The sequence below is a fragment of the Grus americana genome, chromosome 17 (genome assembly GCF_028858705.1).
Source record: "Grus americana isolate bGruAme1 chromosome 17, bGruAme1.mat, whole genome shotgun sequence".
Classification (NCBI taxonomy): domain Eukaryota; kingdom Metazoa; phylum Chordata; class Aves; order Gruiformes; family Gruidae; genus Grus; species Grus americana.
Window position 1 is genome coordinate 1350957 of NC_072868.1, and position 14569 is coordinate 1365525.

The window sequence follows — 14569 nt, forward strand, 5'->3', positions numbered from 1 at the left end:
AAAAAGACATCTTCCCTCAAAGCCGGGACCATTCACTACAAATTATTTGTCCAGCTGGCAACTGCAAAGCCAGCACTGCCTGTGGGTACAAAGAGCAAGAAGGCGTGAGGGGAGCACAGTCAAGGTACTGTACAGAACATCTCAAGGGTATTAAGGACAAGAAAGCATGGAAAGAAAGATTTAAGAAGAAAACACTTGCCAAATCGGAGTAATGTCCCCTAAGGGCCTGTAGTCAACACGGAGCGTGTTTAAAATGGACAAACCAAGACACCAGAGTAACGGAGCGCAGAGCCCTTGAGGAAAGGGAAGAAACAGCACCGAGCAGTAGACAAGGGCTTCTGAAGCCGATTCTTGTGGTAAGTTCCTGATTATCTGGAAACATCTCACCACATACCTTCTTCCCAGAACATGCCATGCACCATTTCACTATGAGTTGTCCTTGGATGTCACAGATACCGCTGTGATGTTACTTCCGGGGACGCTGGACATCCCGATGAGAAAGAGAAGGCAGTGTCACCGTACCATAACATTTGGCTAAATAACTCAGAACTATTCATACAGAGGTTTTCTGTAGGCAAGGCTCTCTTGAGATTTATTTGGAACTAGGAAAGACTAACAAACAGCGTTATCTTGTTAGACATGCACACAGAGAAATTCCTGGAGGAGTCGAACAGCCAAGGAAGTAAAGAGTGGTAGGACTACATCCCTGTGCAGCTCTGAATGAGCACCACAAGTTTCCCTATGGCCTATCTGTGGGAAATGGGGAGAAAGAAGAGACTGGAACCAGTGAAAATATGTAAGGTTTTGAATTATAACAAAACAGAGGATCCAGTTCATGTGGAAGTTTGACTTTATCATGTGCTGGCTCTCTTCTTCAAGACCTGGGTGACTACTGTCCAATAATTCTATTTCTTGTAAAAGAAAGTTATCAGTTTGGTAACATCAGGTTTAACAGAGCGTCAGCAGTAAATACAAAAGGCTTTAACAGAATGAGAGGAATAAGATACCTCAGTATTAGGGGTATGAAATGGGAGGAATTTTGCTGTGGCTCTGAGTCCTCCTCCACAACAGATCATGGCAGTAAGTCACAGTAAGCGGCATAAGCATCCAACGGAGTTTTGAAACCGTTGTGGTTACACCCCTGTAACACAAGCCTAGGAAGAGCAGAACAACTCAGTTCACACTCTGGGTTCCAGCTGTCAAAAGCTGCAATAACCAGTTGTGTGGGCTTAACGCTCCTCACTCGGGAGGACGCAGGGGACCAGGGATCTAGAGGTCAGCTGGGTACAGGATGAGAAGATGCTGCAGAAGAGCTAGGGAATAAAACCACAAGGTGCCCAAAGTAGCTGCGTGACAATACTCAAACTCCTCCAATAATTTTGGTCTCCTCTCGAAGTTAGGAATCCTCCTGGGTTTTCCACATCTGCTTCTAAGGCAGAAAGAGGAGTAAGCTTCAGAAACAGACTTTAGGAAGCTGGCAAGGCTGGAGATGTGGTGAAAGAGTTCTTTTAAAAAAGCTGTTTGTTTCTAAGGGAGCATTTTGCTTAGTCCACCTGCACACCTTCAGGAAGTTCTACCACTACAGGAGCGCAGTCATCAGGCTCTGCCTCAAAGTCCCATTTAAATTTCTTCGTTAGGTGAGCCTTGAATTTTTCAGCCTTTTTCCTTAGGGTCCCATCAACAGCAGCATTGCACGTGCAGGAAAAAAACACCTAAAAGAACAAAGCACAGGTCAGTAAGAACTCAGCCGTGGCACAAGCTGTGCATCTCTTTCCTACAAAGACATCATCAACAGGGTGCACCAGGAAAAGTTTCAGGTTAGGCCACTGGTAAGTGACCTACCACCCTGGAACCCACTCTGGATTTGGGGCTACCAAGCCTACACTTCTCTCATCCCACAGCCAAGACAGACATCCTGCCTTCATTCCACTGAGTCAGCGATAGAAATACTTGCACGAAGGGAGTAACTTTGTTTCAAGGAGGAATATATACGCAATTAAATATGTATTATGGAATTCTGAAATACTCTTAGGTGTGAGCAAAGAAAAGTTTCTGAGCAGAAGGAAAAAAAAAGAAAAAAGAGGACTATCAGTTTTCATTTGCCACACAGTCAATTTTACAGCATGTATCAAAAAGGCCAACACACAATTATATCCATCTTTTTCACGGGTGGATGGACCAGGAGATCCCCCAAAGTATTTCTGTAATATGGTGTCACCAACACCTTAGGATACAGAGGAAACTTAATAAAATGAGCTTGGAGGAAAGAGAGGAACGGGAGCTCTCTGGACAAAGTCCAGTTATCCCCAGCGCAGCCATTCCCTTGAGCACAGGGCACTGAAATCTGGACTAAGCTCTAAGGGTGAGCTCCCCTCCATCATCCAAACACACACAAATCTATTTTCACAAATTCACAGCTTCTGTTAGCACCGTGAGAGTTACAGCAGCTGTGTATGATTAAACAGGGCATTTAGCCTCAGAGCCCATCTCTCATCAGCCTGCTTCTGCTCCTCTTCTGAGCTCATGATCCAGAATTCACTTCCATAGAAAGAAACGTATTTCAAAGCCAAAGAAAAAAACATCATTGGACGATGGAAGTGAAGGGAAAGCCCTCTGGGGAAAAAGCAGGCTCTTATTTGGGAGAGACCTACTGGCAGCTGGATAAAACACTGACAATGAGCAGCAAAGTTCATTGCTTTGTTTATGATCATTTGCCTTTTTCTTGTTCATTCTACCGTGAAACTGCCTCTTTATAACAGAACTCTCTTCCACAGCAAGGCTGCTATTAAAAAAAAAGATTAAAAGATTATACTTCCCACTTCTCCTCAATGAAATGCATGTTAAAAGGAGTTATTTCATCAATATTTTTTTCTTTAAACATTGTTAGGGCTGCATATTCAGTGGAGGTTATGCTGTACTCTTCTTGCCTTAGATCAAACTCCAAAAATAAAGTTGCTGTATTCAAAGCCGAGCAAAAGCTAACACAGATAATATATTACCCCCACACGCACCATTTTGCACTTCTTCCGATCCACCTGCCCACATCCAATTAAGATTGCTAACTCTGATGGCTGTGTACATAAAGCAACTGGGTAAGGCGAGTCCCAGAGGTTCCCTGGCACTATTTCAGCCCATCAGGGAAATCCCACAGGAGCAGAGAAACAAGAACTTTCAGCAAGGAGCGGCTTAGTTCAACCATAAGGCAAATTTCTTCTTTGTTACTAGGAATGTGGTGAATCCTGCTAGGGCTTAACAATGATCGCTGAAGCCAGCACAGCCACCTAAAGGCATCAGTTTCTACTGCTTAAGTTAAAAAAAAAAAAAAAAAAAAAAAAAAAAAAGACTGATGGAATCCAAGGGCATACAAGACTCAGGTATCCAAAAAGGAAAGATAACCAGGGTGCTTCCAAAATTCCCATCAGATGGAAAGAATGGCTGGCTGACACATTCTTTGTACCGCTGTAAATCGACAGTGCAAAGCGTTGCTCTGCGAGCGTGCTGCAAATAGAGCTAGATTTTTCCAGTCCTGTGATGGCATGGAAAAAAACCACCAACAAAAATAAAATAACAACAAAAATATCGAGACTGTTATGAATCCAAATTCCAAAAAGTGAAGAAAGTCACTTGATTAAAACAATGCTGCCCATATGTTTCACCCAGCAAATTAAAACCAAACACCTCCGCTCTCCCCAAATCTACAGCAAGAACTTGGAGTTACAAGTCCAGAAATGCAACTACTCCCTGAGAAAGAGGAAGGCATCACCAATTTGCATCAAGCACCTGCAACTTAATCTCAGCAGAAACAGTTGTAAGTTATGTTTCCATTGCTGAGCTTCACCAGAGTATCTGGTTTTGGCTTTTTTTTTTTAAAACAAGTTTTGTTTAGTTTGTTTGCTGAGCTGTTAACATGGTTACAATCAGTGGGAGTAACAGGGTTTAGTAGTGCTGAATCACACATTTGCCCATAGAAGCAGTGCTTTCTGCATTCTGGACTAACCATAAACTCCCTCTGGATAAGAACTTGATTACAGGAAATCTTCAGCTTTGCTTAAGGCTAACAGGAATGGAAAAACTTCTTAAATACTATCAGTGCTTAATAAGGTTTTACTGCAATGTCTCTGCATACTAAGCATAACATTCAAGTTGAACAAAAATCACCATCGTCAGTCTTTTATGCCAAAGTTTTGTGGTTTTTTTTTTTAAATGAACGAATGTCATTTCAGGGCGGGGGGGGGGGAATCAAACAGACATCACCTTGCACTAGCTCAGCCTCTCTCACAGCCATTCAGCCTAGTGTAGTCAAAGGCCTTAAAAATTTTTAGAAAAAGTATGCTGCTACAGTCCAGTCACATTAGATGTGGCACTCCAGAACCCTCAAACCGTGCCGTGTAGCAGGCTACTTTCAGCACTATTTGCAAGGAAAACATACTAAAAAAGACGCAGTCCCTATTCTCTGTTGCAGCCATTGTCATTAGCCTCTCATTGCCTCATTTTGCCGGCCTCTCTGCATGCAGATTAACTCAATTTTGTACTGCATTAGACTCTTCTAGGCGTAGCTTGAGGAGATCAACTCTGAGATGACAAGCAAACGGCATTTCTTTGGAAATAACACAGGGAAAAAGTAACAGGAAATATGTGCGTGCTTAGATAGGCTCGTTATCTCCCATGCAGCTCAACAGTAGCTTAATTCCTTTTACATCCTCTCCCTGAATTTGCTCTGACATCCTGTCTGTCCTTTCCTCCCACTCCTCTTTTTCAAGAAATAGCCGCAAACGTACCTGTAGGGTGCTGGTTAAAAAGTTGTCCTGGGAGACAATGTCCACGAAAAAATCAGCTGGGATTTCACTGAGCTGGTGATACAGCACAGAAATGAGATTAATATAAAGGTCTTGATACTTCCCGATGGCATCTTCAGATCGGCACAGGATGTTTAAGAGTCTTTTCCAGTGCTCAAAAGCATCATATACATTCCCGATCAGGAAGCAGATGAAAGCAAACTGCAACTCAGCTGCGCATATTCAGCAAAGGAAAACAAAACAAAACACACATAAGACGAGAAACAAATCCAAGGTACGTGTCCTCTCAAAAGCTTTGTCAATGATTGCATAAAACTCTGGGTTTGCCTTTTGCACACGCATTCTACCCTTCCAGCGATTCTGCTAATAGCAATCAATACTCCAAACACTGACTATTTCCTAATGGTCAGCTGGAAAAAAACCCAAAGCATAATCAGGCAGGTCCACCTGTAACTGTAATTATCACTTTTGGAGAGTGACTTTCCTGGCAATCAGAATACACAGCCACCTCAGGACTTCCAGTATCGTTCCACGTTCTCAAAATGACATTCAAATAAGTAGTCAGACATTGCTGTTATCCTGCAAGCATTCACTCTGCCTTGTGTGGAGTGCGGGTTTCCAGAGCCACACAGGAGTGCAAATTCTACTGCCCTTGAATGTAAAGGTTGCGGGAACACTGGGAGAGACGAGCAGTACGTTAACAGATGATTTTTCGTCATGGAATTAAGAGCCAGGATGCATCTCACCAGACACTTAGTATCGGCTATTTTGCCAGAATGGTGGTGTCACTGTTTCCTAAGGTAATTCGTTCTTTGTATATCCTAGAGCCTAATTATCTTTGATAATTTTGATAGAGAATAAATTGTATAACGTTAATATAGAAAAAGATGGAAGAAGAGAAAACCAAAAGCTTATTCCAAACCTCAGGAGCCTCAAGGCTCCAGCTCGGCTGGGTTCCCAAGCCCTCCCTCCACCCTGCCACCAAACAAAACCCACACTTCAGGACCTCCACAGATTTGATATTTCTTCCTATCACAAGATGTCAAAAAAAGGCTGGCAAGTAATTAAGACCCTGTGACCGGGAGTCGCAGCCCTCGCTGTGGATGTCTCCTGCAGCAGGGCTGGCAAACCTCAAACGCTGCCGCAGAGAGTCGCCAGCAGCACACAGCAGAGCTGCCACCGCTCCAGCCAGGGAGGAGACCGGCTACTGCTGGGAGACCTGACACCACCTCACCACTGAAACGGGAACAAGAATCTGAAAATTACGATGTTCAGCCCCATTCAATGCTCCCAGGACTCTGTTAGCTCCGTCCTCAGAGGTTCACTTAACAGGCAAATTGCCAGGCTGGTGCCAAACGTCAGGTCCCCTTTGCATGGGATGCACCTCGCAGCTGCCTACGATTGCTGCTTTTGACTTAAATTTGCAGCAATCTGGGCTGGCAGCTCCAGAACCAAGCACTACGTTCTCACACCAGTACAACTGGAACAGGCCCTACAGCTGATAAAACCTCCAGAAACTTTTGTCCTGTCGAGTCACAGAATCCCAGAATCCCAGACTGGTTTGGGTGGGAAGGGACCTCACAGCCCATCCAGTCCCACCCCTGCCATGGGCAGGGACACCCTCCACCAGCCCAGCTTGCCCAAAGCCCCATCCAGCCTGGCCTTGAACACTGCCAGGGAGCCAGGGGCAGCCACAGCTTCTCTGGGCAACCTGTGCCAGGGCCTCACCACCCTCACAAGGAAGGATTTCTGCCTCACATCTCATCTCCATCTCCCCTCTTTTAGTTTAAACCTGTTAACCCTTGTCCTGTCAGTACAGCCCCTGATAAACAGTCACACAATTAGGAGAGATGCCTCAGGATGCCAGGGAACAGGGCCCACAAACAGGCACAGCTTTCATCCCGGGGCTCTCGTTTCACAGAGACATGGCTGCATTCTCCCAAAGCACCCAAGGACTCTCCCGGGCGATGCGCGGTACTCACCAAGCAGATCCAGAGGCTGGCTGGCGTATCGCTGGCTGATCACCTTCTCCAGAGCGTAGCTGAGGTCCATGCTGTGCCTGGTTATCTCCTCCGGAGTAGCACCGCTGGGGTACATCTGCTTCGGCAGCTCCGTGAACCTGATCTCGGTGCCGGCTTTCGGCTTCATGCGGGGCAGCCGGGCCATGCCCTCCGCGTAGCTCCGGCACTCGGCGCCGAAGGGCGGCAAGCGCTGCTCCGCCCGGTCCCTGGTGTGCCGCCCGGCCGCGACCGGCAGCACCTCGGAGAAGGCGCAGATCTGCCCGCTCTCCGGCTGCAGCTTCTTCATCGCCGCTTCGCTGATAAAGCTGCTGAGGGAGACCCACTTCTTCAGGGTCTCGTAGGGATAGGGCCCGAGGAACCGGTCCAGCTCCTGCAGATTCTCCCTGAAGGCCTCAGCCTCCCCCGTGGCCGGGGGCGCCAGGCCCACCGCCTCGCTGGCCGCGTCCCACCGCAGCACCCGCACCTCCCGCCGCTGCAGGCTGAGGAAGAAGCCGGTGCGCGGGCCCGTCTCCCGGCCGCCGCCCGCCCGCCCCGCGCTGCAGTGCAAGAAGTGGACGCCCGGCGGGATCATCTTAACGCCGCGGAACTGGGGGCCCACGGCCCAGGTGCTGTAGTCGATGCCGAACTCGGTGCCCTCGGGAACGCCCAGCACCACGACCGCCGCGCCCTCGAAGAAGAGCTGCCTGGCCAGCTCGGGCTCCAGCCGCGGAGCCGCCATGGCCTGGCCTGGCCTGGGCTGGGCTGGGCAGGCCGCTACCAGCACAGCCGACACTCGCGGCCCAGTCCTCACCACCCGGAACCGCTGAGCCCGCCCGGTCCTCACCGAAAAAGGCCCGGGCGGTGCGGCGGTTCCGGCGGTGGCAGTTCCGGGCGCGGCCGCCCGGTCCTCACCGAAAAACGCCCGGGCGGTGCGGCGGCTCAGGGGCGGCGGTTCCGGCGGTGGCAGTTCCGGGCGCGGCCGGCTGGGGGAGCGGCTGGCAGTGCCCGGCCCGCCCAGGCCCGAGGGGGGGTTCCCCCGGCGGCCGGCCCGCCCCCCCCCCCATGCCCCCCGGCTCCCAAGGCCCCAAACCCGGCCGTTGTTCCCCTTTGCCCTCGCCGCGCCCTCCCTGGCTGGCGGCTGCTCCGCTCAGGCCCGTTGTCCCCCAAAGCCGATCCCTCCCGGCCAGGGACAGAGCCCTGCAGCGGTGTAGCCAAAAAGATAGGCCTGTAACGAAGGCTTACTTATATGTGTTAAGAAACTGTTCATTATTACTTTAGGTAGAAGGCTAACGATTCTTAGAATGAGCACCTGCTACACATCATGATAAAAAGAAGGAGCTACAAGGCACTTCAAGGTCCTTATGTACACACTTTGCAGAAAGGGAGGACACTAATTGCCTCCAGCAGCATCCTTATCTCCCTGAGGGCACATAGCGGGCAATTACCAACATCGAGTATTGAGAAAAGAGGGGAAAGGTAATTTGGTCCAGGGTCCCCACCACCAACAACCCATAAGCCCCCCACCCAAATTATACCACCTACGCAAAAGAGAGAGGCGGAGAAAGGCCTTCTAGTTTGCATACTAGGCGAAGAAATATGAACCAATTATTGTAACGGGGAGTGCACCGCTTTGTAATCTTTGTAACACTTGTGTATAAATATGACAAGAGAACCAGCATTAGGTGTGCCTGATGTGAGGAACTCTCCTCCTGACACCCAGTGCTGCGATAAAAGTAAGTGCCTGCTTTTCATGCTAAATTGGTGTTAAGGAGTTTTCTTTATTCCCAAATTTTGGTGGCAGTGGGACACGTGGACCGAGAGCCCTGCACCGGGACAGACACCTGGAGACTTGCACAGTGGGACAGACGCAGAGGCCTTTGCTGTCCCAGACCCCGCAGCAGGACAGATGCCCTCGCAGCACCACGTCCTCCCTCCCAGGACCACAGCCACAGGCACGCTCCTCAGGGACAGCTGCCGCCACCTCTCTCAGTGTTCTGAGCATCCTCACAACCACCTTCGCTGCCCCACGCGTGCACATGAGGGTCGGCAGCCGCTGTGTGAGGCCATTCCCAGCTCCACCAGCCGCAATCTTTAGAGAGCAGAGTCCAGTATTTCCACGTACAGACCCTGGTTGCAAGTTCTCCAGTTCTCCATCATCTTGGTAGGAAAGAGTCCACTGACGCCCCAAGCTGGTTTAGCATCAAACACATTTATTTCACTTTTATTGAATACAAGAACAGTGAGCACACACGCATACACCACCGAGCACTGAAAATGAGTATGACCGAAGGGGGGAGAGGGAGAACAAGGGAAGAGAAAGGAGAGTTAGTGAAGGAACAACAGAGCGTTGCAGTTGGTTGGTAAGGTGCTTCTCAAATAAAAATAAATATTGTTATTATTGTTACTGTTATTGTTACTCATGCAATCACAGGCCAGGTTTGGAATGAATTTGTGGGATCAGGTAAAAACAGGCACTCATGTCTCCCACCCCTTTCAACAGAAAGGCCCCTGGAAGAAAACAAGCGGTGATCAGCTATCTGAAATGGAGCCCGGTGATGGGCAGGCCGGGGGACCTGCGCCCGTGGGGGCCTCAGTTGTTGCTGGGCAGCAGAAACCCACACCTCGCCAGGCGCACAAGCAGTGAGCTTTTTTCTCTCCTTTTTTTCTTTTTCTTTTTTTTTTTTTTTTAATTTTTTAAACACTGTCACCCATTAAACACGCTGTGGAAGCCACGGACTGGATCTGCTCACTCCAAACGTAACTCATCTCAGTCCAAGCGCACATCAAGTCTAACTCTGTAAGGCCACTCATTTTAACAGTAACCTTGGATTTTATAACTGTACACAACATCAAAAGCAAGTCTCTAGTTTCACAGTTACCTCTGGTAGGTGTAAAGGTGTCAAAGCCAGGTGGGCTCCTCTGAGTAGGAAACATGCAGTGTGTTGATGAAGACCAGCGCTGTGTGCGGACCACAGGTCCTCCGCGACCCCGCTTCTCTCTCTGAAAGTGCCACAGCTGATTACAGCTGGTTTGGGTGTTTGAAAAAAGAAAAGAGAGAAAAGTAGCCTCTTTGCAGCTGCCTTAACTCTTTTTTTTGGTTGGGGGTCTGCTCTTTAAAGGTAGCTGAATGTGCTCAGATGGAAGCTGGGGAGACCCTCACGACCTGGCAGCACCGGCGCCGGCCAGCAGCTCTGTCTGCTTCCCAAGCAGCCTGGGCTCACGCTTCTCGTGCCTGCAGGAGAACCCTCTCTGCCAGAAGGAGAACAGACTTCACGGACACATACCAGTGAGCAACTGGTGAAGCGTGGCTGCCAGAGAGCAGGCTCTCTCCTAGGACAGCACAGGCGGTGAGCGGAGTCTGCCCATAACGTCCTCACAGCACAGGCTCTCCTGCTTGCTGTCATCCTCCAAGCCATTGCAGGACCTGGCAAAATGCACCTATTTCTGGGCACGGTCTGCGTGAGGGGTGGGAGACTAAAGGCAAAATGGTGCAGAATCATGGGCCCTTCTGTTTCCACAGGAGCTAGAGCTGACTCCAGGAAGGAAACCTGTTTATTTCCTTTCCTTTCTGATTTTGGTTCCACGTCCACCCTAACTGTCTGGTTCACAGTGTACGAGGCCCTGTGCTTGGCCCATGATCCCCTTCCAAAGGCAGCCGTAGACGAAGCCTGTGGTTAAAGGCTGAGCTGGGATGAGTTGGGGGAAGGCAGCTCCACTGACATCTCCTCGACACGCGCCTTCTTACGCAGAGGACCTGGGCTCTGTCGTCCAGCCTGGGATGCTGGAGACGCTCTGCAGGGATGGAGACAGCGCGGTCTCTCCACTGCCCATCCCTAGGCAGGTCAGGGGAAGGACTGCCATCACCCTGCCATCACTGTCACCTCATCGCAGCGCCTCGGGCAGCCCTCGCCATCACACCCCGGGCAGCGGGGGAGGCAGGGCAGAAACAACCCCTCTGCCTTTGACACTGCTACAAAGCTCAAGTAACTTCATTACTGGGATCCAGAAACAAAGCAAAACCACCCCAACGACCGGCATGGCTCAGTGGGCTGGAGAGCGGCGATGAGCGCAGTCCTGCGGCTGCCACCCTGCTCCCAGCTGACTCTCGTGGCTCTGGGTGGGGGCCGGGGAGACGATCCTGCCTACAGCTGCCAGAGCCGCAGCCTCCACCTCCTTCCCTGCCCCTCCGAGTCACCGCTGACCCTTCAAATCCAACCACCACATACACTGCAGGTCAGCTGGTGGGCTGAAACCTTCCCCATTCTCTTCTTGCAGGACTGAGAGTCCCACGTGTGATCTAAGAGTCTCAAAATACACCAACCACAGTCAATCAAAGAGTTAATAATTTAAAAACATCGTCATCATATTTACCAGCACTGTTGAATTATTTCAGTATTGTTCCCTCCCTCCCCCCTCGTTATATATAATAATATACATAACTTAAATGCACATCCATATGAAACCCCTACAGGCTGCTTTTTTATAAATGAGAAACCATATACATATCATTTGTTTTGTTTGAAATGAAATCCATTCTTAAATACCTTCAGAGAACAAGAGGTTGGACAAGTGCACAGAGAAGAAGATAAAGAATGGAAGGGGAAGAGTTAACAGAACCCCAAAAGATGCAAAAAAACCAGCATGGAATGAGAAGGGTGAAACAACACTTGTGAATTGGAAAATAAGGTAATAAATTCAATGTTTTTCTCTCTTCTTCCCAGAGGTGGGGAATGGTTTTGCTTCTGCTTGTGGGTTTTTTTTATTTCAGTTTGCTTATTTCTTGCTTTGTTGCAAAGCAGTTTTCCTTTCCATTCAGTGTGCAACAAATGAACTCATGATTGTGTATCCTTTAATGTAACATGCAAGATGGTGGCTTATTGTATTGTTAACAATATTATTGTTGTTATTATGATTTTTTAAATCTTATTTTATCACCAATCCAGTAAATTCTTCAATTTATCTGCAGAGGGTTGGCTTTGTTGGTGGTGCTGTTTGCTATTCATTTCCAGCATATAGCAGCAGTGCAAGGATGCATTTTGTTTCCTGGTTTTTATATATATATATATGTATGTATGTATATATATATATAATAGATTTGCTATTCCTTTTTTAAAAATTTTTGTCTCTCGCCATGAACATTGCAGCCAGGATGTCTATGTCTTGCTGACAAATCCAGCATGAAGGCTCTTTCTCCGCTGTTCTCCAGGTTTGAATACAGATGCCGACTTCCATGAACATGTTGGTCAAGATTCCTGTACAAGGCAGATGGAAATGACCGGTCATGGAGTGCTGATTTCTTCGGCTATAAAAGGGCTCCGCTTTGTATGAGGGGCACTGGACAGTAAATTTGGAAACACTTGGGGCCACGGTTTGCACCTAAGTTACCAGGACCTCTGTTAATTAGCAGGAACTCTTAATTCACTGGGCTGGCGTTGGTGTATGGGGGAGGTAACGGTGAGTCAGTGCTCCCTTACTGTAAGCCATTCAATTAAAATTGGGTGGCTCCCTAAAGGAGGCAGAAGGGCTTGCTTGTTTGTACTGCGCGATAGGAGGTAAGATCAGGCAGATGCAAGAGCCTCTTCTGACCTTCCAAGCTGCAATGGAGCCGGTCGCTTTTCCAAGCTTAAAAGCTGTCAATCAAAATCTTCATATGATAAAGAAACACAAAATCACATTTCCAAAGAGGCCTCTCGAGATGCACCTGCAGCCTGGCTGGCGACGGAGCCCCTCATACATTTTTCATCAGCGAAGCTGCTTTCAGAAGCTCCCCGTCTCCTTTCCACCACGCTCCTCTGCCCCTCAGCTGCTCTGGCACAGAGGTCTGCCGGGCTGTGCCGCCGCCGAAGAGCCACAGCAACCCGGCTGATGGGGGAGCAAGGGGGTCAGTGTAGGGGGCTCAGGTGGGGCAGGACTCCTCAAGCCAGCTTGGCCCTGAAGAAAAATGTCTGGGGCTGTGACTGCTTTGGGGCAGCTGCAGGGAGGTGCAAACCTTGTGTGCTGCTGCCTGCACGTGTCCAAAATGACAACCTGGGGATCTGAACTGGACTAAAGAAACCTCTTTTTTTTTTTTTTTTTTTTTTTGCACACACTGGTCTGATACTTTGGACTGGCTTTGCAGAACCTGTAGCCAAATTTCTCAGCCCATCCACAAAACTGGTATCACCTCTTTCCTTCCCTGCCCCAGGGGGACAAGCGGATCCTTTCTTCTTTACATCCAAATGACTCTGACCCCTCTGCTGAGCAGGACAGCAAGCTGACATCAGCAGAATTACTTTTGGTGGCATGGCACTGGCTTCCTAACCACAACCAGGTGCCCATGCCCAGAGCCACGATCACCCTGGAACCGCTGGCCGAGAGCTGCCGCTCTTAGTGCCGAGCAGCAGCAGCACCTACCAGCACCGGCAGCTGGCAGGGATCAGAGACACTTGCCCAGTTACATCCACCCCTTACGCAGCAGGAATAAATCATCCCGGTCACTTCTCCGCCTACCTGAGGTTTCTTGTCCCTTTCCTCTGGAGAAGGTTCTGTTTCTCTGTACACCACAGCTTTGGTTACCAGCATGTCGGGATGCTGTAGTTTTGCCTCTTTGATTGCTAAAGCCAGTGCCTAGAAACCAGAAGGACGAAAGCATTTATCATCACCTCCCTGAAATCTGGCACGTTTCTCTCAGACGGAACCAGCGGGCAGAAAGCAGCTGAAGCCGAGTGGGATTTCAGGAGGACACGGATGCAGAGGTTCAAAGCTGAACCCACAGTAGCCCGGCAGAAGAGGCTGGAGCCCACCACCCACTGGGGATTCAAACACCATTGGGATGCCACATGCACTGCCCTTCTCTTGCTGTTTTTTTCTGTAGAGATGCGCTATGTCCCAGGCTCCCTATTGAAACCCAAACAAAGGAACAGCAGCAATTCTCTATGCAGCAAAACCCTAGAAAAATCTAGAATAATAATCAAAATAAATTTATTTTTATAATTCTAAAAAAACCCCATAAAAATTATTTTAGAGCCTTTAAAATACTTTAGCTCTTTAATTTTTAAGCAACAAATCCCAAAGGGTTAGGCCACAGGAAAATGACCCTGTGGCCCTAGAGGTTCGTATCAATCGCTGTTATTTCATCATAAAAGTTTATCACTTTTTGTTCCTCTGTCACGGAGGCAGATGCAAAACACCATCACTTGGAGTGAAACTGGGCTGGAAAGAGAGGAAGAACCTGGGTCACCGGAGCATTTCAACAGAGAAAGGGCAACTGGAAACGTGTTTTAAGAAAATAAACAGCTGATCCCACCCCTGGGCTCTGTGCTGGGATGTAACCTTTACCGCTGCTTTGCTGATGGGAGCTGGGCTGGGGCTTCAGGTGGGGGCCAGTGCACCCCATGGGGACCTGCGCTGCTGGGCACAGCTTGTAGGTTTGGGGCCTCAGGGGTCAGTTTTCGGAAAGGAGTAAACAGGTACGAGCCAGCACCAGAAGCATGTGGTGCTGCAGCCGGGGGCAGCCAGAGCCAGGCAAAGCCAGGGTGTCCTGCTCCTACCTGGTCCTGGTCCACATCTTCGTCTCCTGTGATGATGATGCGCTTCTCTATTCGGGTCTCTGAAAACCCTCCTTTCACAGTCTGCACAACAAGAAGGAAAGCACTCACCCACAGCCGTCTGACAAGCCAGCTCCTGGCAGTCATAGCTCTGCTAACGCCTGCTTTCATCTATGTGCACTTAATTTGGGAATGAAATGGCCACGGGTGAGGTCCTCTGATGCAGCCTCATCTCCTTCATTTCCTA

At 49.1% G+C, this 14569-nt stretch overlaps 2 protein-coding genes across 17 annotated transcripts in view; both read right to left on the reverse strand.

Moving 5' to 3' along the window:
• Positions 1–564: 564 nt before the first annotated feature.
• Positions 565–7647, reverse strand: AAR2 (AAR2 splicing factor). Its single transcript, XM_054845811.1, has 3 exons — positions 6779–7647; positions 4779–5008; positions 565–1712 (listed from the first exon to the last, which is right to left on the reverse strand). Exons 1-3 carry the CDS (start codon positions 7533–7535, stop codon positions 1545–1547), a joined length of 1155 nt encoding a protein of 384 aa, XP_054701786.1. The 5' UTR covers positions 7536–7647; the 3' UTR covers positions 565–1544.
• Positions 7648–8991: 1344 nt separating this feature from the next.
• The window catches only part of EPB41L1 (erythrocyte membrane protein band 4.1 like 1), a 69289-nt gene continuing 63711 nt past the window's right edge, over positions 8992–14569 (reverse strand). For 7 of the 16 annotated variants that reach the window (XM_054845785.1, XM_054845783.1, XM_054845776.1 and 4 more), the window contains 3 exons: positions 14326–14406; positions 13286–13402; positions 12083–12727 (listed from right to left, as the gene is read on the reverse strand). In XM_054845785.1, the coding sequence (XP_054701760.1) occupies positions 12596–12727; positions 13286–13402; positions 14326–14406 (330 nt within the window). In that variant the 3' untranslated portion in view covers positions 12083–12595. Of the gene's footprint in view, positions 12049–12081; positions 12728–13285; positions 13403–14325; positions 14407–14569 lie in introns of those variants that run through there. The other 9 variants (XM_054845793.1, XM_054845792.1, XM_054845787.1 and 6 more) reach the window with 6 other exon arrangements.